The 17,351-nt window shown below is 44.1% G+C and overlaps 1 protein-coding gene across 2 annotated transcripts in view; it reads right to left on the reverse strand.

Annotated features, from left to right (window-relative positions):
* The window catches only part of PBX1 (PBX homeobox 1), a 282,674-nt gene that overhangs the window by 41,673 nt on the left and 223,650 nt on the right, over positions 1-17,351 (reverse strand). For both annotated transcript variants that reach the window (XM_081226195.1, XM_081226196.1), the window contains exons 3-5: positions 15,088-15,332; positions 8,324-8,514; positions 415-550 (exon numbers count right to left, since the gene is read on the reverse strand). In XM_081226195.1, the coding sequence (XP_081082321.1) occupies positions 415-550; positions 8,324-8,514; positions 15,088-15,332 (572 nt within the window). The remainder of the gene's footprint in view (positions 1-414; positions 551-8,323; positions 8,515-15,087; positions 15,333-17,351) is intronic.

Here is a 17,351-nt window from a genome sequence, read left to right on the forward strand (position 1 = left end):
CCCTTTCACTTAAAAGTTCCATTCACTGACTCTTAAAGTTCCTGGGTTGGGCAAAAAAAATGGGCCAAGGAATTGAGTATGCTTGAGAAAATAACATGAGAAATTCAGATGGCTTTCCAAGTACATGTCGAATTTTTCACCCATTTGAAGCAACGGAGAGCTCAGAGGGAAGAACACTATCCCTGTTTTTACACTGTACTTAGTCTTCTCTTACTTCTGTGGTTCCTCTCAAGTTTTTCTGGGTACTGCCTTGGAAACTTTCTTATGCACACCATGTGCTGACCTTGCCATTTTAAGGCTTAAGTTGATGGAACTTACAAGGCATGAAAGTTCAGGAAAGCAAGACCTCCAAGACTCTGCACTGTGACTCCACCACGGCCAGGCTATGGGCTGAGCCCTTTGAGGGCTTCTTACCTGGGACACTGTGATGCCACACTTCTTGGCTAACTCCTCTTTGGCTTCCTCACTGGGGTAGGGGTTGCTGAGATGGGAATAGAAATATTCATTCAGGATTTCCGTCGCTTGCTTGTTGAAATTCCGTCTCTTCCGCCTTCATAAAGAGAAAGGAAACAACAACGACAACGGAAAAAAAAAAGTTCACACCAAATACATATAAAAAGGGAGAGGAGAGGATCTACGACTGGGAGAAGACACTTTTTTGAGTGAAAAGTGAACAAGAGGAGATTTGAGCAAAGGGGCTGGATGCTGAAAGCAGTGCTGAAAGCGTTCTTTAAATACTTCATTGTGTACTGTCGGGACACTAAGCAGAAGAACAATCACATGTATTATACAAATATTTATACAGAGTGGTGAGGGGCGTGAAGTTTCAAAATCCCGCTATCTTGGTTTTGAACCCTGGACCAACTGAATACCAGCTGGGTGATTTGGGATCCCTCTCCAAACTTCAGCTTCTTCAAATGACAGTCAAAAGAGTCAAACTGACCTCATGGGGTGACAGGGAGAAATGAGGTCATACATAGACAGGACTCAGCACAGTGCCTGGTACATGACAAAGACTAGGACTTAGTGGGGATTCTTCCTACCAGGTTCCAGGCCTTGGGCCATACCCCTCAGAGCCATCAATTCAAATTATTCATTTTTCACAACTAGTGAGGTAGTTATGGTTATTCCCATTTACCAATGAAGAACTGAGTTCAAAGGTCACTCAACTAGTAGGTTATAAGGCCAAAGTATCAATTCAGGTCTGCCTGACTACAAAACCCAGCCTCTTTCTTGTATACAAATTGCCTCCTGGCAATTACACAGAGACTCTGTAGCCATAAGTTAAAAATAAGTTGTCTGGACTTCCCTGGTGGCACAGTGGTTAAGATTCCATGCTCCCAATGCAGGGGGCCCGTGTTTTATCCCTGGTCAGGGAACTAGATCCCACATGCATGCTGCAACTAAGGAGCCCATGTGCCGCAACAAAGGAGCCCGTGAGCCACAACTAAGGAGCCCACCTGCTGCAACTAAGGAGACTGCCTGCCACAACTAAGGCCCATAGCAACCAAATGAATAAATAAATATTTTTTAAAAAAGTTATTTTCTCTCTGTTCTATCTCCATATAAGTGCATGCAACATTTTTAAAAGGCATGGGGAAGGGGGGTGAGAATGGATGGAAATTAACCCCCTGACTATTTGACCTCCCTTGAAAGGAGAGAAGCAGCACTTTCTAAGCAGGAACAGCTGCTAAATGGTAAAACATAAGCCCAGAGAAATCTTTTTAATATATAGGTTTGCTAAAATGAAGAAAACCACTTTTTGAATAAAAGCATTTTTCTTCTTAAAACAAAAGTGCTAACTGAACTAATTTAAAGTGAGAATCACTTTGTTGCCTCCTCCCTGTTAAGGCCTGAGGATAGCTGGGGTTTGCTTAGGGATGCCTGGCTCCTTGCAGATGCTGGCTGGCCCTCCTTGAGGGGGTGGGGTCTCTATCTTTAAATTAGCTCCATTAGCACTTCTGCCTTTCTAGTCTTTATCAAAAGCTTTTCCTTATGGGGAAAAAAAATTTCCCGAACATCCCTGGTTTTGCCAGGATATTGAATTTTCTGATTTAAGCCAACAGAAAGCACCAATCGCCTTGCTAGACAGGAAATTCAGCTAATATTGTATTTTCCGGGTCCCACTTGGATTAATTAACATAATAAAGTGCCTGATTTTACCGGATGAACACCATCTGTCCATAGGTATTAACCACATCTGCCCAGATTATGCCAAGCCCAAGTCACCCTCCCAAATCATGCTGAGTTTCTGGGTCACCCAGCATCAGAAATTGGGCAGATTGGATTAAAAGGCCCAACTAAAAAGGAGGCGTGTATTAAAAGCTCTTACATGATGGGAATTTGAGGAAGGTAGCCAAGTGGCTAACCCGGTCTCCAAGCTAGTCTTTGGATAACCTCTGGCTTCCTCTTGGACTAAAGAAAACAGTTGTTTTAGGCCTGGGGAAGTGGCCCCTGAAGGCTCCCCTAATTGCAAGTTGTTTGCATTAGCATTACAGTGTATTTCTTGGGACTCTTCCAACTGAGCTCATAGGAAGCCTCTCTGGAATGAGCTGGGGTGCAGTGATGGTGCAGACAGCTGTTCCCGGCTCCCTCCTCCTGGTGATGTGCAATCTTCCTTTAGGTGGTCTCATCTACTCAGATGGATGCACTTATCACCTTGTGCAGTGGCTGTCTTAATCTAGGGCCTTTGAAGCCCCAGAATTAGGATTTTGCAGAATTTCAAGAAACCCAGTAAAAATAATATAATTCTGACAATAAGGTTACTTGAACTAAGACACCTGGTTTCTTTGCTTTGGCTGGAAGTGTTTTCAGCTTGGTGAGTTAACATTTGTTATTTCAAGTCAACCAAAAGCTTTGATCATCAGTTATCCAGGTAAACTTAAGAAATGTGGAAGTTGATTAAATTTTAGGGATGGAACCTTTCAAATCACAGTGACTCAAGAGTGAAGAGTGTAGGTATTGTGCACATATGTTGCTAACAACCAAATGTATTATCTCTGACCAAATGCCTCTCCTAAGAGCCAATGCCCCATGTACTACTGCATACCCCAGACACTTCCAACAAACTCTGTGTTTCTAAGACTAGTATCACATTTCACCCAAACCAGCTCCATTTTCTTCTATTTCCGTATTATATAATGACATAACCATCGATACAGAGTTCATTGTATTTGCTAATTTGTTCGTCCATTCATTTGTTTGTTTATTCCTTCAAATATTTGAGTACCTAGCATGCGCCAGCATCTGGGAGTGATTCTCAATTCTTCTTGCTCTCTTACTAGATAAACACTATCTGTCCATAGGTATTAACCACATCTGTCCAGATTAAGCCGAGCCTAAGCCACTTTCCCAAATCATGCTGAGTTTCTGTGTCACCCAGCATCAGAAATTGGGCAGATTGGATTAAAAAGCCCCACTAAAAATGAGGCGTGTATTAAAAGCTCTTGCATAATGGGAATTTGAGGAAGGTAGGCCCCAGAGCAAGTCTTACCAGTTCTATTTTTCAAATCTATCCCTTTTGTTCCATCCTTAGTGTCGTTGCTATTTTTGAAATGGGTTTAGAGGAGCCACAGTCTGTCATATAATGGTCTTAGTTGTGCTGTCCAACAGCACTTTCTGCAATGAGGAAAATAAATGTTCTCTGTTCTCCAATATAGTAGCCATCAGCTGCATGTGGCTATCGAGTGGCTGAAATATGGCTCATATAACTGGAGTGCTAAAGTTTTAAATTTTATTTACTTCTATTTTAATTAATTTAAATTTAAAATCAAGAAGCCACAGACTAGACAGTGCAACTCCATACTGATGCTTTCCCTAAATCATGGCCAAGCAACCCTCCTGGAAGGACAGCATGGACTCACAGCCCTGGTGCACACCATCAAAAGCACGAAATGGCTCCAAAACCTCCTGCTGTAGTCTATTCCATCACATACCAATGTTTATCTTAAGGTAAGAATATTTTCCTCCAAATATTTGAGTAAAATGGGGAAGGTTTTTCATACTTATTCTGTATTTCCCCAGTTTGAGAAGCACACACCTCAACAGTGGTCTCCTACCGTTTCTTTGAATTCAGCTCATCTTCAAGAAAATCACTAGAGGAATTCCTCCAAACCATGGATCTGATCATGAAAATAATAATAATAATAATAATAAATAATATATAATTACTGAACCTTACTATATTATAGCTGAATTATGGTGTGAATACTATGTTCCAGACACTATACGTTTTTAATATATTATCTTATTTATTCTTGTATAGAATTATCCCCATTTTAGAAACACAAAAACTGAGTCTTAGAGAGGATAAGCCACTTACCCTGGGTCACAAAGGCAGTCAGGGTTGTAGCAAGAATCTGAATCTAAGAAGTGCAACTTGAGAACTTACACTATAAATTACTATATTCCCTCCTTAAACAGCTCAGAGTTTCTGCTGCTTCACAGGACCAAGTTGAAATATTTGCTGATACAGTTAAGGTCTTTCAGTGGATCTAGCCCCTCCCTAGTGTCTCATTTCCCTCCAATCCTACACATGCTCTACATAATTTCATCCAGCTACATCATATGCTTCTCCATTCCCCAAAGACACTCAACGGCATTCATGTTCCCTTGCCTTTTCATACCACCCTGTGTATTTCTCTCCCACAGCATTTGCCACAAGTTTACATGTGTCTTCCCAACTAAACAGCAAATTCTCAAGGGGAGGAACCATGTTTCACACATATTTGAAACCCTGCTGCCCAACACATAGTATGCATTCCAGTAAGTAATGCCTGTTGAAGTTAAATTATGTTGTTTACTTTGCTTCTGTGATTCTTTCTATTTGTTAAACATCATACTCCTCTGAGATTCAGCACTGTCTGCCTCTCCCTGATTTTCGATTCTCTCTCCCCTTTGGGTAAACTTGGCAGATGTACTTCCTGTGATCATGTGCAGTTTTATGCTGTTATAAGAGCACCTGTCCCAGGAGGTTATGAGCTCTTGAAGGCAGGACCCACATTTACATGCATTTTTTCATCTTTGTTATTCCAGTGGCTAATATAGCATTTGACAGAGAGTAAAAACTCAGAGAAGTAAATAAATCTAAATACAGTGCCAGTTTGGCCAGACCTTATTGGATGTCCTTTCCTCTTTCTTACCGTCCTCTTTGCTAATCATTTTAGGTAACTCCATCTACCAGGGTGAAGTGCAGAGGTGTACTTCCAACCATGTGTTTAGGTTCTTATTGTTTTCTCTAGCAAGATGTTATTTTAAAAAAACAAGATAAAATTACTGTATTGCTAGAAAACCATTAAAAGGGTTTACAAGTTCTCTCTCTCAAAGAATTATTGTAGCCCTGACAATAAGCTTACCAAGTTTTACAGCACAATGCTTGATATAAAGCTGAAATAATAAACGTTGAGTGAAGGAATGAATGAGTGGAATTTTTAAGTTAAACTTTTCTGGCACTATAAGGAAGACAAAAAGGATATGACTTGAATGGACAAAACCTGGCCCAAATGCTCAGCTGGGGAGTGTGGAAGGCAGAATCCTAAGAAGATATGTAAGATTCCACCCTGGGGTACATCCCTTTCCCTTGAGTGTATGTGTTGGGGGGCACTGTGAAAATAACAGGATATCATTCCTGTGATTAAGTTACCAATCAGTTGACTTTGCGTTAATGAAACGGGAGATTAGGTTAAAGCCTTAGAATGGTGACATTCTCCAGGAAGAAAGCAAGGAGCCAACTTGTAAGCTGCCTATGGAGAGGGCAGCTTCTAGGATCTGGGGACCTCAGTTCTACAATCACAAGGAACTGAATTATGCCCCTACTGGAATGAGCTTCAGATAAGAGCATGGCCTCAGCTGACCCCTGGATTGCAGCTCTGTGAGACTAGAGCAGAGAACCCAGGTTAGCCTGCCCAGGCTCCTGAACAACAGAAACTGTGAGATAATAACTTTGTGTTGTTCTAAGCTGCTAAATTTGTGGTAATCTGTTCTTCAGCAACACAAAATACAAGGAATGTTACACAACAAAGCAGTAACATTCAATTCTGCATACCCATTACATTACGAAGACTAATCCTGTTACTAAATCAAGTCCTCCTTGTATTGTGTCTTCCAAGAAATCTTTTCCGATGAAGCCCTGTCCATCAGATGCATGGTTTAGAGAAGCACATGAACATCAGCAGTGAATGTGTCTTTCTTAGTAAAGTGTGTTTAGCTAGCTTTCCCAATTATAGATAGAACTAGAAGCAATGATATTAGCTACCACAATCAGGAAGTCCAGGCAAACGTTTATTTTTGAGCTGGAAAAACCATTTGCTTAGCCTTGGGTTGGCACTTGGAGTCATATTTTTTCAGCGATACTAAATATACATACCTCTAAGTAAATGCTAATAACAAAGACAAAAGGTTAGTTGTTTTAGTTTTGAACCTTGGCTCAGAGGCAATGATTCAAAGGTTGCAGCCAAAGCAGGAAAGAGACCCTCTCTTACAGTGATTGTCCTTTTGGTGCCAACTGGAACAATCTAGGCAAAGGCTGGTGGAAGTGAAAGGAACTGTACAAAGCTCGCCTAGTTTCGTGTCTTTTAGAGTCTGACCTTCTGCTGGCCACAGCAGAGTTACTGAGAGAAGAAATCCTATGAGAAAATGATTCTGCTCCTCCCTTCTCTCTGATTTCTTTCTTAAAAAGAACCCAGTCTGGGCCCAACTTTTCTTTTTTTTTTTTTTTTTTCAGTATCTGCCAACATAAATGCCAACTCCAGCATTTTAACGAGGGGAGTTACCATGGGGATGTAAACAACACATGCAGAGTGGCAGCGGCCACAGCACAGGGGAAAGACCCAGACACAGGCCACCAGTCGCTTGCACTTTGTACCGTGCGGAACGGCCTGCTTTAAAGAAGCCAGGCTGGCAGCAGGCCACGGGGCGAGGGAGATGCACAGGGTGTTCCTGCTTCAGAGGGCCTGTGCCTTCCCCCACTCATCACCATGCTCTGCTGGGAACAGCTCTCTTCATTTGTACTTTCTCTTGACTTACTCTATGGAATTCTATTAGCCCAGAGATACAGTTTGCTAGGTGGCATTCTTATTTCATATTCCACGTGACCCAAAACACAGTGAATAAAAGGGAGTTTAGGAGGTGCCAGGGAGTTTTAAAGAGGTCTGTGAACTGTAAAGACCACACTTGTGAAGAGAGAGAAAAGTACAGGTAAGAGAGCTGAATAATACATGATTTCCGGGGTGAAAAAATTTTAAAAGCAGAGCACTTGGGTGTCTGAATGAAAAGGAACAAAACTACAGATTATTAAATGGTATATGACCCTGACATACCTAATGTTTCAATAATAAAAACCATATGTTGGGATTATATTCAGGAATTGAAACAATGAATGAGGAAATCTGCATTTATAGAAGATGGCTAATTTAAGATGAACTGTAGATCACAAAGGATATCCATACTCTGAAAACTTATTTATTAGATCAATTATCAACACACTCCCCTAGAGTAGATGAAAGATATGATATCACCATTTTACAGGCTGGATAACAGAAGCCAAAGAAATCAAAGGGATTGGTACAAATCCATTGGTCTAGAGGGTAGGAGGACCAAGAACTGACTACTTGTTCTATAGTCTCAGTTTTTGTCGTAAAGGACCTTTCTATCCGTGATTTCAACTGAATTCTTTGACCTCACAAATTAGGTCACAAGTTAATGTCAGATAGAAAACATCAAATCTTGATTGAAAATCTGGCCCATATCAGACCACTCCCTTGCCCCTCTGTGCCCAAGGGACCATGTCTTCTTCATCTTTTCATCTTTGTGCCCCTAAAACTCAGCCCAGAGTAGGACACATGGTAATCTAGTTATAAATATTTGTTGACACGAACTGGGTGCCCTCTCTGCCTACATATACTGTGGCAAAGATTCCCAGCTCTCAATCAGAACTTTCTTGGAGAAAATATGTCATTGCAGTACCTAGTAAGACCTGTATGGGCCCATAGTTACAACCTATTCCTGTGAAAGAGACATCTAGTGGTGTGAAAACAAAAAGTCCTGCCTTTTCTGTCCCTGTAGCTAAGTCATCCTTGCTTCTCATGAAGAGTAGCAGTGGCCATAAAAAATATCCCCTCCCATGACACATTTTCCTGGAGCCGTATAAAACCAATGGTTATCCACCCTCTCAGCACTCCTTTCCCTGACCTAAGAACCTTTCTCAGGCTACCACTTGGCTTAGCCTTGAACATGATGACAACGTAGTCTTTGGAGAGGGCCAGCCGTGGATTCCAACCCTAGATCAGTGGTTCTCCCAAAGGACAGACCCCTCCTGGGGACTCACCGCGCATCCAGAAACCGGGAACGCAGGATCATGACGGCCTCACACGTGCTCTGCTTGAGCTGCATCTGGATGGAGCTGAACTTGCGGTGGATGATACTGACCATCCGCTCGATCTCCTTCGGGGAGATGGGCCTGGTCCGGCTTTGCTCTCGCAGGAGATTCATCACGTGGGTGGTGAACTCATTACATGCCTGGAAGGGCAGGATGACAGACATGGGGTGTGGTGAGGGTCCAAGCCTCAGCACACTTGATGTGAGGCTGTGTAGGTCTTTCTAGAGACGTGTGCAGGTAAGGAAAGTGGGCTAGTTTGTGGCATTTTGTCAAATCAGAAAAAATAAATGATGCCTGGAAATCCTTTTCAGCCCATTTGATTATAATTTTTGGCCATGATGTAGATTTTTTTAAAGGGAAAAGAAAATTCTTAATTATTTTTCAAAATCAATTATTTTTCATGATTTTACTACTATGAAAGATGAGAACATGAACAGTAGTATAAAACACACTTCACAACCCTTCACCCCAATGTTAACAGTCAAAGAGAGTTTGGGGCCAAATATAGCATGAACTTTCTGCCTTGCCCTTATCTCTGATATGTTAAAGCTTCCAAATACTCAATTTAGCATAAACAGCCCGAAGAGTGGAATCATGGAGTTAAAAGCTCTGATAACTCTTCTGGGAGATTTCTCATCAATCTATTTCTACTTCTAGTCTTTTTTGTTTTTTGTTTTTTTTTGTGGTACGCGGGCCTCTCACTGTTGTGGCCTCTCCCGTTGCGGAGCACAGGCTCCGGACGCGCAGGCTCAGGGGCCATGGCTCACGGGCCCAGCCGCTCTGCGGCATGTGGGATCTTCCCGGACCGGGGCACGAACCCGCGTCCCCTGCATCGGCAGGAGGACTCTCAACCACTGCGCCACCAGGGAAGCCCTCTACTTCTAGTTTTATCGTAAGAACTCCCTCCTATGCCGGTCTTCTGAAGATCTGCTATGTCTATAACACAAAGGGAATAGGTTAAAAAAACAAAAAAAAAACAAAAAAACCCCACATCCAAACATGAATTAGAGGATTCAGGAGTTATCCCTGCAGAAAGGAAAACTCTCAGTTTAGAGACCAACATACTCTCAGCTCTGGAAGTGAAATTGGAGATCATTTTTCCCAACTCCTTATTTTACAGTTGGGAAAACTGTGGCTCCAAGAGATGAAGGCCCACAGCAAAAAACAGCAGCTGAGGCAGGATCTGAACACATCCTCATCCAGGCCAGGGTGTCTGTTCTTTCCCAGACCCTGAATCTGCTCCTCAGAGCACCACTGCCCTTTCTCTTAGTTACTATTACTTATCATCTCTGTAGTCTGGTTTAATTAGTGAACATTCAATAAAATATCTACTCACAGGTTAACTCACAGTAATGTTGTAAAACTGTATAAGATTGTAACAAAAACAGGCAACTTGATGCTGTGAGAGTTGAAGAACTAAGGACTCAAAGGGTTCAACTTAATATTAACAGTGGAAACACGCCCATTGATGCTAACACTGCATTGCCCTTGTTTTTTACAGCACCAAGCCCTTCATAGCTGTCAATTATGCAGTAACAATAACATATTTACTGTTCATTTCTCCAAGAAATCCTTCGAGGTCGGCTGGCCAAAGATACAAAGGCAGATGCATCCACTGGGCTGTGTCTACACTGAAGGCTGGGAGGCCTGGGTTTTGACCTGCCTCCGTGAGTATGTGGGCAAATCCTTTCACTACTCAGTACTTCGTTTTATTTGTCCGAGAGTGGATTTAATCATTCCTAACCCTTCAGCAAGGCTAGCAGTGCCCATGCTCTTGTGCAGTGACCTGCAGATGGAGTAAATCACTCACATGAACGTAGCAGTGGGCTAAGAGCACAGACTGCCTGCGTTCAGATCCTGCACTGGAACTCACTTCGCTCTGGGGCCTTGGTTAGTTATGTAAGATCCCTGTATCTCGTCTTCCCTGTTTGTGAAATGGGGATGACAGTACCTCAAAGGGTGTGGTAAGGACTACATGAGTTACTATCTTTGTGTCTGGCCATATAAATTGTGTCATTATTATCTCTTCAAAGTACAGAGAACTTAGAAACCCAGCGTAGGATCACGATGGGGCAAACCTCTCCAGGCTTCAGTCTGCCCCGTGGTAAAACTAAAGGGGGTCACAAATACCTTCTTTCTACTCTGCAAGCATATGCTGAAGACAATCCACAGAAGATCAGGTCCAATAGCATTTTGCTCTTACTAAGAAAACTGCTACCTAAACACAAGACCTTAGTATAAGCTTCATCTCTCCCTAGCCTCAACAAGGGAGGGAGATAAAACCTGGCAGCGAGTTGGCAGCAAGTCTATGAGAAGTCGGGGTGGGGCGTGGCGGGGGGAGGCACACTGCAGGCATCCTAAGCGGCTTTCTGGAGAAACGCTTCATCCCCCGCTGGGCTGCAGCCTCCCCCCTTGATGGGGGCTCACAGGGAGGAGGGACTGGACGTGAAGGAGGTATTGTCAAGTGCACTTGCTCTCTGCTGGGAAGCCACAGTGCTCGGCTAATAATGATGTGCTTCCTTAGGATGAATAAAAATACTCACAATATCTGATGCTTATTTAGGGCATTGGATCCCGGGCCCCTTTCTGCTCTGCCCCGAACAGACAGTGGAGTCTTTTCACCCACTGCTGAGGTGGAGCAAGGCAGCTGCTCCACAGCTGCTCAGGAACACACAACAGACAGTGCAGAGGAGTTCCAAGTCCATTTTAGACAGACAGAACACAGTGATCCAGATTTTTCCAGGACCTGAACTACCCACGCCTCCTCCTCAGTTCCCCCAAGCTCGGCACCTTCAGCAGCTGTGCTGCTCCCATGAAGTCAGGCGCTCCTGATGGAATTGGGAAGAGTGGGGATGACAGTCGTTAATTAAATAGGACCCTCGCCGGCTGAAGGTTTCTGTGACAGAGGAGACTCTGCTGCAGACTGTCCTAAAGGTGGTACACCTCCTGGAGCTACCCCTCCAGCTGCCCCCAGAAAGTGGACGCTTTCTGAAAGGAGACATCCCAAGTTTCAGGGCAAAGGCCCTTCTGGGAGCAGCCTACCCAAGAGAAGCTCTCTTAGAAAATCCTGCTTGAGTTTAAGCAATTTAATCCTAGACTTGAAGCCTCCTTCCTGCCCTCTCTCAGCCCACCTTCTTCTCTTACTGCTTCAAACTGGATTTGGCCGCCAATTTCAGCAACGAATGTGACTGGGATGTTAAGACTTTCTTATGGACCTAACCCACCTGGGTTCGGCCTTAGAGACTGAGCCTTGTCAATGCCCTGGCAGCATTATTCACAGAAACAAAAAAGTGAAGAACTCTGCAAAACTACAAGAGTATCGTTTTTTAGAATAACACTTGGAACAAAATTCAGGTTTCTGGATATCACGGTTTTATCTATTAGAATATGCTAGCTCTTAAATACCTTAGCTTCCAACATGATCTGCTGAAAAAGTGTTTTACCAGCCCCTTTTAATGAAGAAAACAATTTCCTTCTTTTCTTTTGAATGAAAGTCTCTAGACTTATCTAATAACCTCAGGGTGAAACAATGGCTGATTCATGTTGGGGTTTTTTTTGGGGGGGGAGTGGGGGAGGGGGGAGTAGGGTTATGGTAGCTACTTACTGGAAAGCTAATTGATCCTCTGGTTATCTACCATCACCAAACTAAAACCAAACCAAACCAAACCAAAACAACAGAATCAACTCTTAAATAGTCAGTTTGGTAACCATCTACGTACTACTGAAACAGAGACTGATATTTTTACTAAGGTTTCCTATTTTTAAGAAAGCTCCCGCAAGGAATGCTTACAGAAAAAAATGAAGATCTACCTCTCAGACATACTAGCTAGAAGGTTAATGGCATAATTTCCTTATAATCTGCTATTTACTATAATCAACAATACAACTAATATTAATAAATTATTAAGCTCATAGAGTATGTTAAACAGTATTCAGTTCTTACCCAGAAAATGCCCAAAGAAATAAGGAAATGATTTTTTAGCGTTTTTTAAGAATAACAAATACAGACGACTACTACATTTACCTAATTTGCTCTGCACTGATGGAGTTTTTCCTTAAGTTCCCAATTCCCAGCATGACTATTATTTAGAATAGGTAGATATCTATGAGAAGTTTCTGAAGGAGAATAGTTTTTTATCACTAGCCTCTCTTAGAGAGCATCAATCTAGTCCATGAAAGTAAGAGAGAGGTCAAGCCGGTTACTTCATTGTCTACAGACGTCCACACTTGTTCCATATTAAGCGTGGCTGGGTATTGTTCCAATAAAAGCCTTTGGGCTAAGGGTCAAAATCTGGCTTCCAGGGTCAACTCTGTCCCTCCTTCGGATGTGTGACCCATATACATCACCTAACCTCTTTGACCTCCAGTTCCTCACCTGTATTGAAATGGAGATGATGACAGTACCTGTCTGGAGGATCCAATCTTAAAATTACCTTGAGGAACAAGTGCAGTTAAGTTGACAAAATTGTTTTAGTCATTTTGGATGAGGATGGAAGAGTGAGACAAGGGGGGGTTAAATCAAGGAAACAGTCCGTTCGTCTATGTTGCTGGCAACCTGAGCTGAGAAGAAAGCCAGTTTTAAACACCATCCAGCCTAACATCCACTCCAGTTATAGGTTTAGGGAGGAAGCCACACTCTTCGTGTACCCCTGGAGTTTGGCATGAGTTAACCTGGATACTAGGTCTAGATAGGTTGTTATGCCAGAGGCCAAGCTTAGCAGTGAAGGTAAAATAGGGAAAGCACAGAGTAGCAAGAACCCAAGAGGCCAGCTAGGGACCTTGTTAGCAAATGTCCCCATGTGTCTTCCCAAGTTATCCCATTGGTTGGGGCAGACTCTGAACCCTAACATGATGGCCCAGGTAGGGAAGCTGTCATAGATCAGCCAGCTTACCTGAGCTGAGCCTCTCCTGGGAACTGAGGAAATGTCTACATGAGCCTACACCATGATAAGAATGTTTGTTCTTTCTCAGGAAGGTGGAGGGTGATGATCCACAGGTTCTTACCACAAGATTGCTTTTATTTTCCTCCCCTTGAACCCTCCCTACACCTGTCTCATGGTTGAAATTCACCACGCTTGGCTTCCAGCTTCACACCTTTTTCCCTCATAAAAGAAGGGACTTTGTAGAAATCCATTTCAAAGGTAGACAGGAGTGCAATAATGAAACTTTCTTCACTTTAAATTTTAAAATGCCTATTTCTATTTTAAAATTTAAATTTTCTATTAAGTTGGCATTTGCCTTCTACCTAGACAGTCATAAGTGGACGGTACAGGGTCTTCCACTTTTTGCTTTTTCTCCCCCTTCTTCTGTGACTCTTAAAAAAGAAAAGAAAGCCATAAACCTAACAATTCAATGAAAGTAAGTTAACTTAGAACTTCAGGACAATGCCACATCCAAAGAGATGACAACAAATATATCTGTCACCTAAATAATGGGAGGACAGCCTGATGTTAAGGGACTCCTAATAAAGTAGTATTGCTCATACTGACCAGAGGAAGCAATATTGATATGTAAATTCACATGTGGGGGCTTCCCTGGTGGCGCAGTGGTTAGGAATCCGTCTGCCAATGCAGGGGACACGGGTTCGAGCCCTGGTCCGGGAAGATCCCACATGCCACGGAGCAACTAAGCCCTCGCGCCACAGCTACTGAGCCTGCGCTCTAGAGCCCATGAGCCACAACTACTGAGCCCACGTGCCACAACTACTGAAGCCCACGTGCCTAGAGCCTGTGCTCCACAACAAGAGAAGCCACCGCAATGAGAAGCCCACGCACTGCAGTGAGATGCCCACGCACCGCAACGAAGAGTAGCCCCCGCTTGCCTCAACTAGAGAAAGCCCGCACACAGCAACGAAGACCCAATGCAGCCAAAAATTAAATAAATGAATAAATAAATAAATTAAAAAAAAATTCACATGTGTGTGTATGTGTGGGGGGGTCCTCCAGTAGAGAGGGGCGCTATTATAATTAGAATACTGTACAACATTTATATACTGTTCTATGACTTAAAGCCTTTCTTAGCCTTTCCTTCATATGATTTTTATGGCTCTTTGATATCCTAGACTCCAAATCCACAGCTCTTTGCCAAATACCACCAGCTTTTAGGGTATAGTATGTGGACCACTGGATCCCAGAGACCATTTAGTCGAGTGTCAGGACTGGAATTCAACTTTGTCTGACTCCAGGGGTCCCCTGAGACCCTCTACTTTTCTTATAGCGGGAGGTGTGTCTTGTATTGCATACCATATATAAAAAGCAGAACATGTTTGACTCCCATTTGAACTGAATCTAGGTAGAGTGAGGGACTTTAGTGTCCGTTCCCATAGGATTCCATGAGCACCATGACCCTCTGCTCATGACCCTGAAAGCCCCGGGGCTGCATGCGCATAGGGAAACACTCTGGAGCTCCAGGAACTGAGTTTTCCTTATACTGACTATGGATGTTTCCTGAAATCATCATTTACAACTTCCACTTTTTTTTAATGGCTTTATCTCTAGTTTGCCCGGGCTTTCAACAGTGGACACCAAGGACTCGGTGGGCTCAGGTTCAGCAAGTGGCTCTGGGGTGAGGCCGGAGATGCTGGACCCCAGATGTCAGTCTCCAGGAAAAGATGCCCGCCTCGGCGCCCACAGGCCTGAGTTTCCTGGTGCCTCCGCCCTTTCCCGGAAGGGCTGGGGGTGGGGGGTGCCCAGACCCCACAGGGCTGTGGTTACCTGCTCGTATTTCTCCAGCTCCGTGTGGTAGATTTGTCTGATCTGTGAGAGTTTGGCTCTGTAATCAGAATGCTCCACCGAGTTGTCGGAACCGGCGCCTCCAGAAGCTGCCGCCGCCGCAGCCGCCGCGGCCGAGCCGCCACCCTTCTCTGGCCCGGCCACCCCCTCCGCCAGCAGCATGTTGTCCAGTCGCATCAGCTGGGGGTCTGTTGGCTCTTCTTCCTGCGCTCCCCGGATACTCAAAACTGCGGGAAGACCCAAAAGAGTGGGGAGGTGTTAAGAGTAACCCAATGAAGCAAAGTTTAACAATAACAACAAAAAGCTCCCAATGTGGGCTTCCCTGGTGGCGCAGTGGTTGAGAGTCCGCCTGCCGATGTGGGGGACAGGGGTTCGTGCCCCGGTCCGGGAAGATCCCACATGCCGCAGAGCGGCTGGGCCTGTGAGCCATGGCCGCTGAGCCTGCGCGTCCGGAGCCTGTGCTCCGCAACGGGAGAGGCCACAACAGTGAGAGGCCCGCGTACCGCAAAAAAAAAATGTACTGTTTGGCTAAGTCTCAAATTACTTGCAATATGGCATCTGAGCAATGGGTTGGAAAAAGAGAGGAATTGGAGGAGGAGAAAATGCAAGGAGAGATTTGCTTTGTTCCCCAAGTTAATTATATCCCATCATATGAGGTACCTAGCATAGTCAAATTGATGGAGGCAGAAAGTAGACCGGTGGGTACCACGGGCTGCAGGGAGGGCGGGGATAAGGAGTTTGTGATTAACTGGTACGGAGTTTCATTTTGGGAAGATGAAAAGAGTTCTAGAGGTGGATGGTGGTGATGGCTGCGCAACAATGCGAATGTACTTAATGCCACTGGACTGTCCTCTCAAAAATAGTTATAATGATAAGTTTTAGGTTATGCATATTTTACCACAGTGAAAGAAATTTCAAATCTACAAAACAAAAATAATTATAGCAATGTAATTTTCACTTTCATCCCCAAACTGCCAAATTTTAATTCAAGGAAAAGCACTTCCTTCTTCATTTCTAATTTTAGATTTCTGTGAGGTTGTGGTTTTACACTCATTGACTTTGTAATATTCGATCAGCCTGAATTTTCATCTCCAAAATAATCTAAGCCAGGCAAATCCAGTTAATTTGGAGTGAAGTGTTAAGACCTTTCCCCTGGACTAGGGATTTCCATCTCCCCACATTGAGATCAACCTGTTCCGGGTGATAAGAACTCCATCCTGGTACAAACAAGGGTGAGGTCCTTTTAACAAGCTGTCTCAGGGATTCAGAGAAGCCGGTATTCTGATAGGATGGAGGAGGCTCAGCTCTGTTAGAGGCTGCTTTTTATTAAAACACCATGACCATTTGCGGGGGATGAGGGGGTGATTTGGACTGAAAGAGATCAAGTGATTTAGTAAATCAGCAGAAGAGCTAGGCAGTCTCTTTTTACTACCTTCATACAACCTGCCATAAAGTAAATCACTCATCTGAGCCCAGTTTACTTGTCAGCAGCCAAGTCTTTGTTGAGAGCGAACACGAAAAGAATTTCCAATTAAAAACAAATTGAGGGTAGGAAAGGAGGAACATGATTAAAGACAGAGGAGAAGGCGTCCCATGCTGGTTCACATCTTGGGGATGGAGATGGCAGGGTCTACGCGGCCTGGTGGGTATGTGGGCACTGGCGCAGCCAGAGAGTCCAGAGCTGTTTCCAGCCAGGATGCATCTGGTGAGCACCACAGGGACGGTGCCAGGTGCAGTTGTCTCCTGAGCCCTAGCAAGGCAGCCCCACGGGGCTGTGACAGGGAAGGTGGATCTGAGCTCAATCCGAGGGGACGTGGAGACATTCAGGGCACTTCATCACGTATAATACCAGCATAACTGCTGGCTGTGTCCACATGCTCCTGGCTTCTAACAGGCATGACAAGAAGCAACCTTGGAAGTTGTTTCAAAGGAAAGCCCGATTCCTGTGCTAAAAGGAAAACGGCAGCTTTGCTTTCATGAAACAGGAGACAGTCAAGTGGAAGGTCAAGCCACGTGGACCAGGGGTGGCAGTTAGGGACAGGAGAATTAAAGGCACAGGGTAGGGACACGTGCCCCCCACACCCCATGAAGTAAGAAATGACAGGAGGAGGGAAGGGAGGACGTGGGGAAGGCAGTTAGCTGGGGAGGGAAGAAGGAAGTCCACCCTGACGCACAACAAGCCCACACTTCAGGACCCAGGCTCTCCTCTCGCATCTGAATTTTTAATATTCTGCTGCACTAAAAGA

The sequence above is a fragment of the Mesoplodon bidens genome, assembly GCF_964165515.1.
Source record: "Mesoplodon bidens genome assembly, chromosome: 2".
Taxonomy (NCBI): Eukaryota; Metazoa; Chordata; class Mammalia; order Artiodactyla; family Ziphiidae; genus Mesoplodon; species Mesoplodon bidens.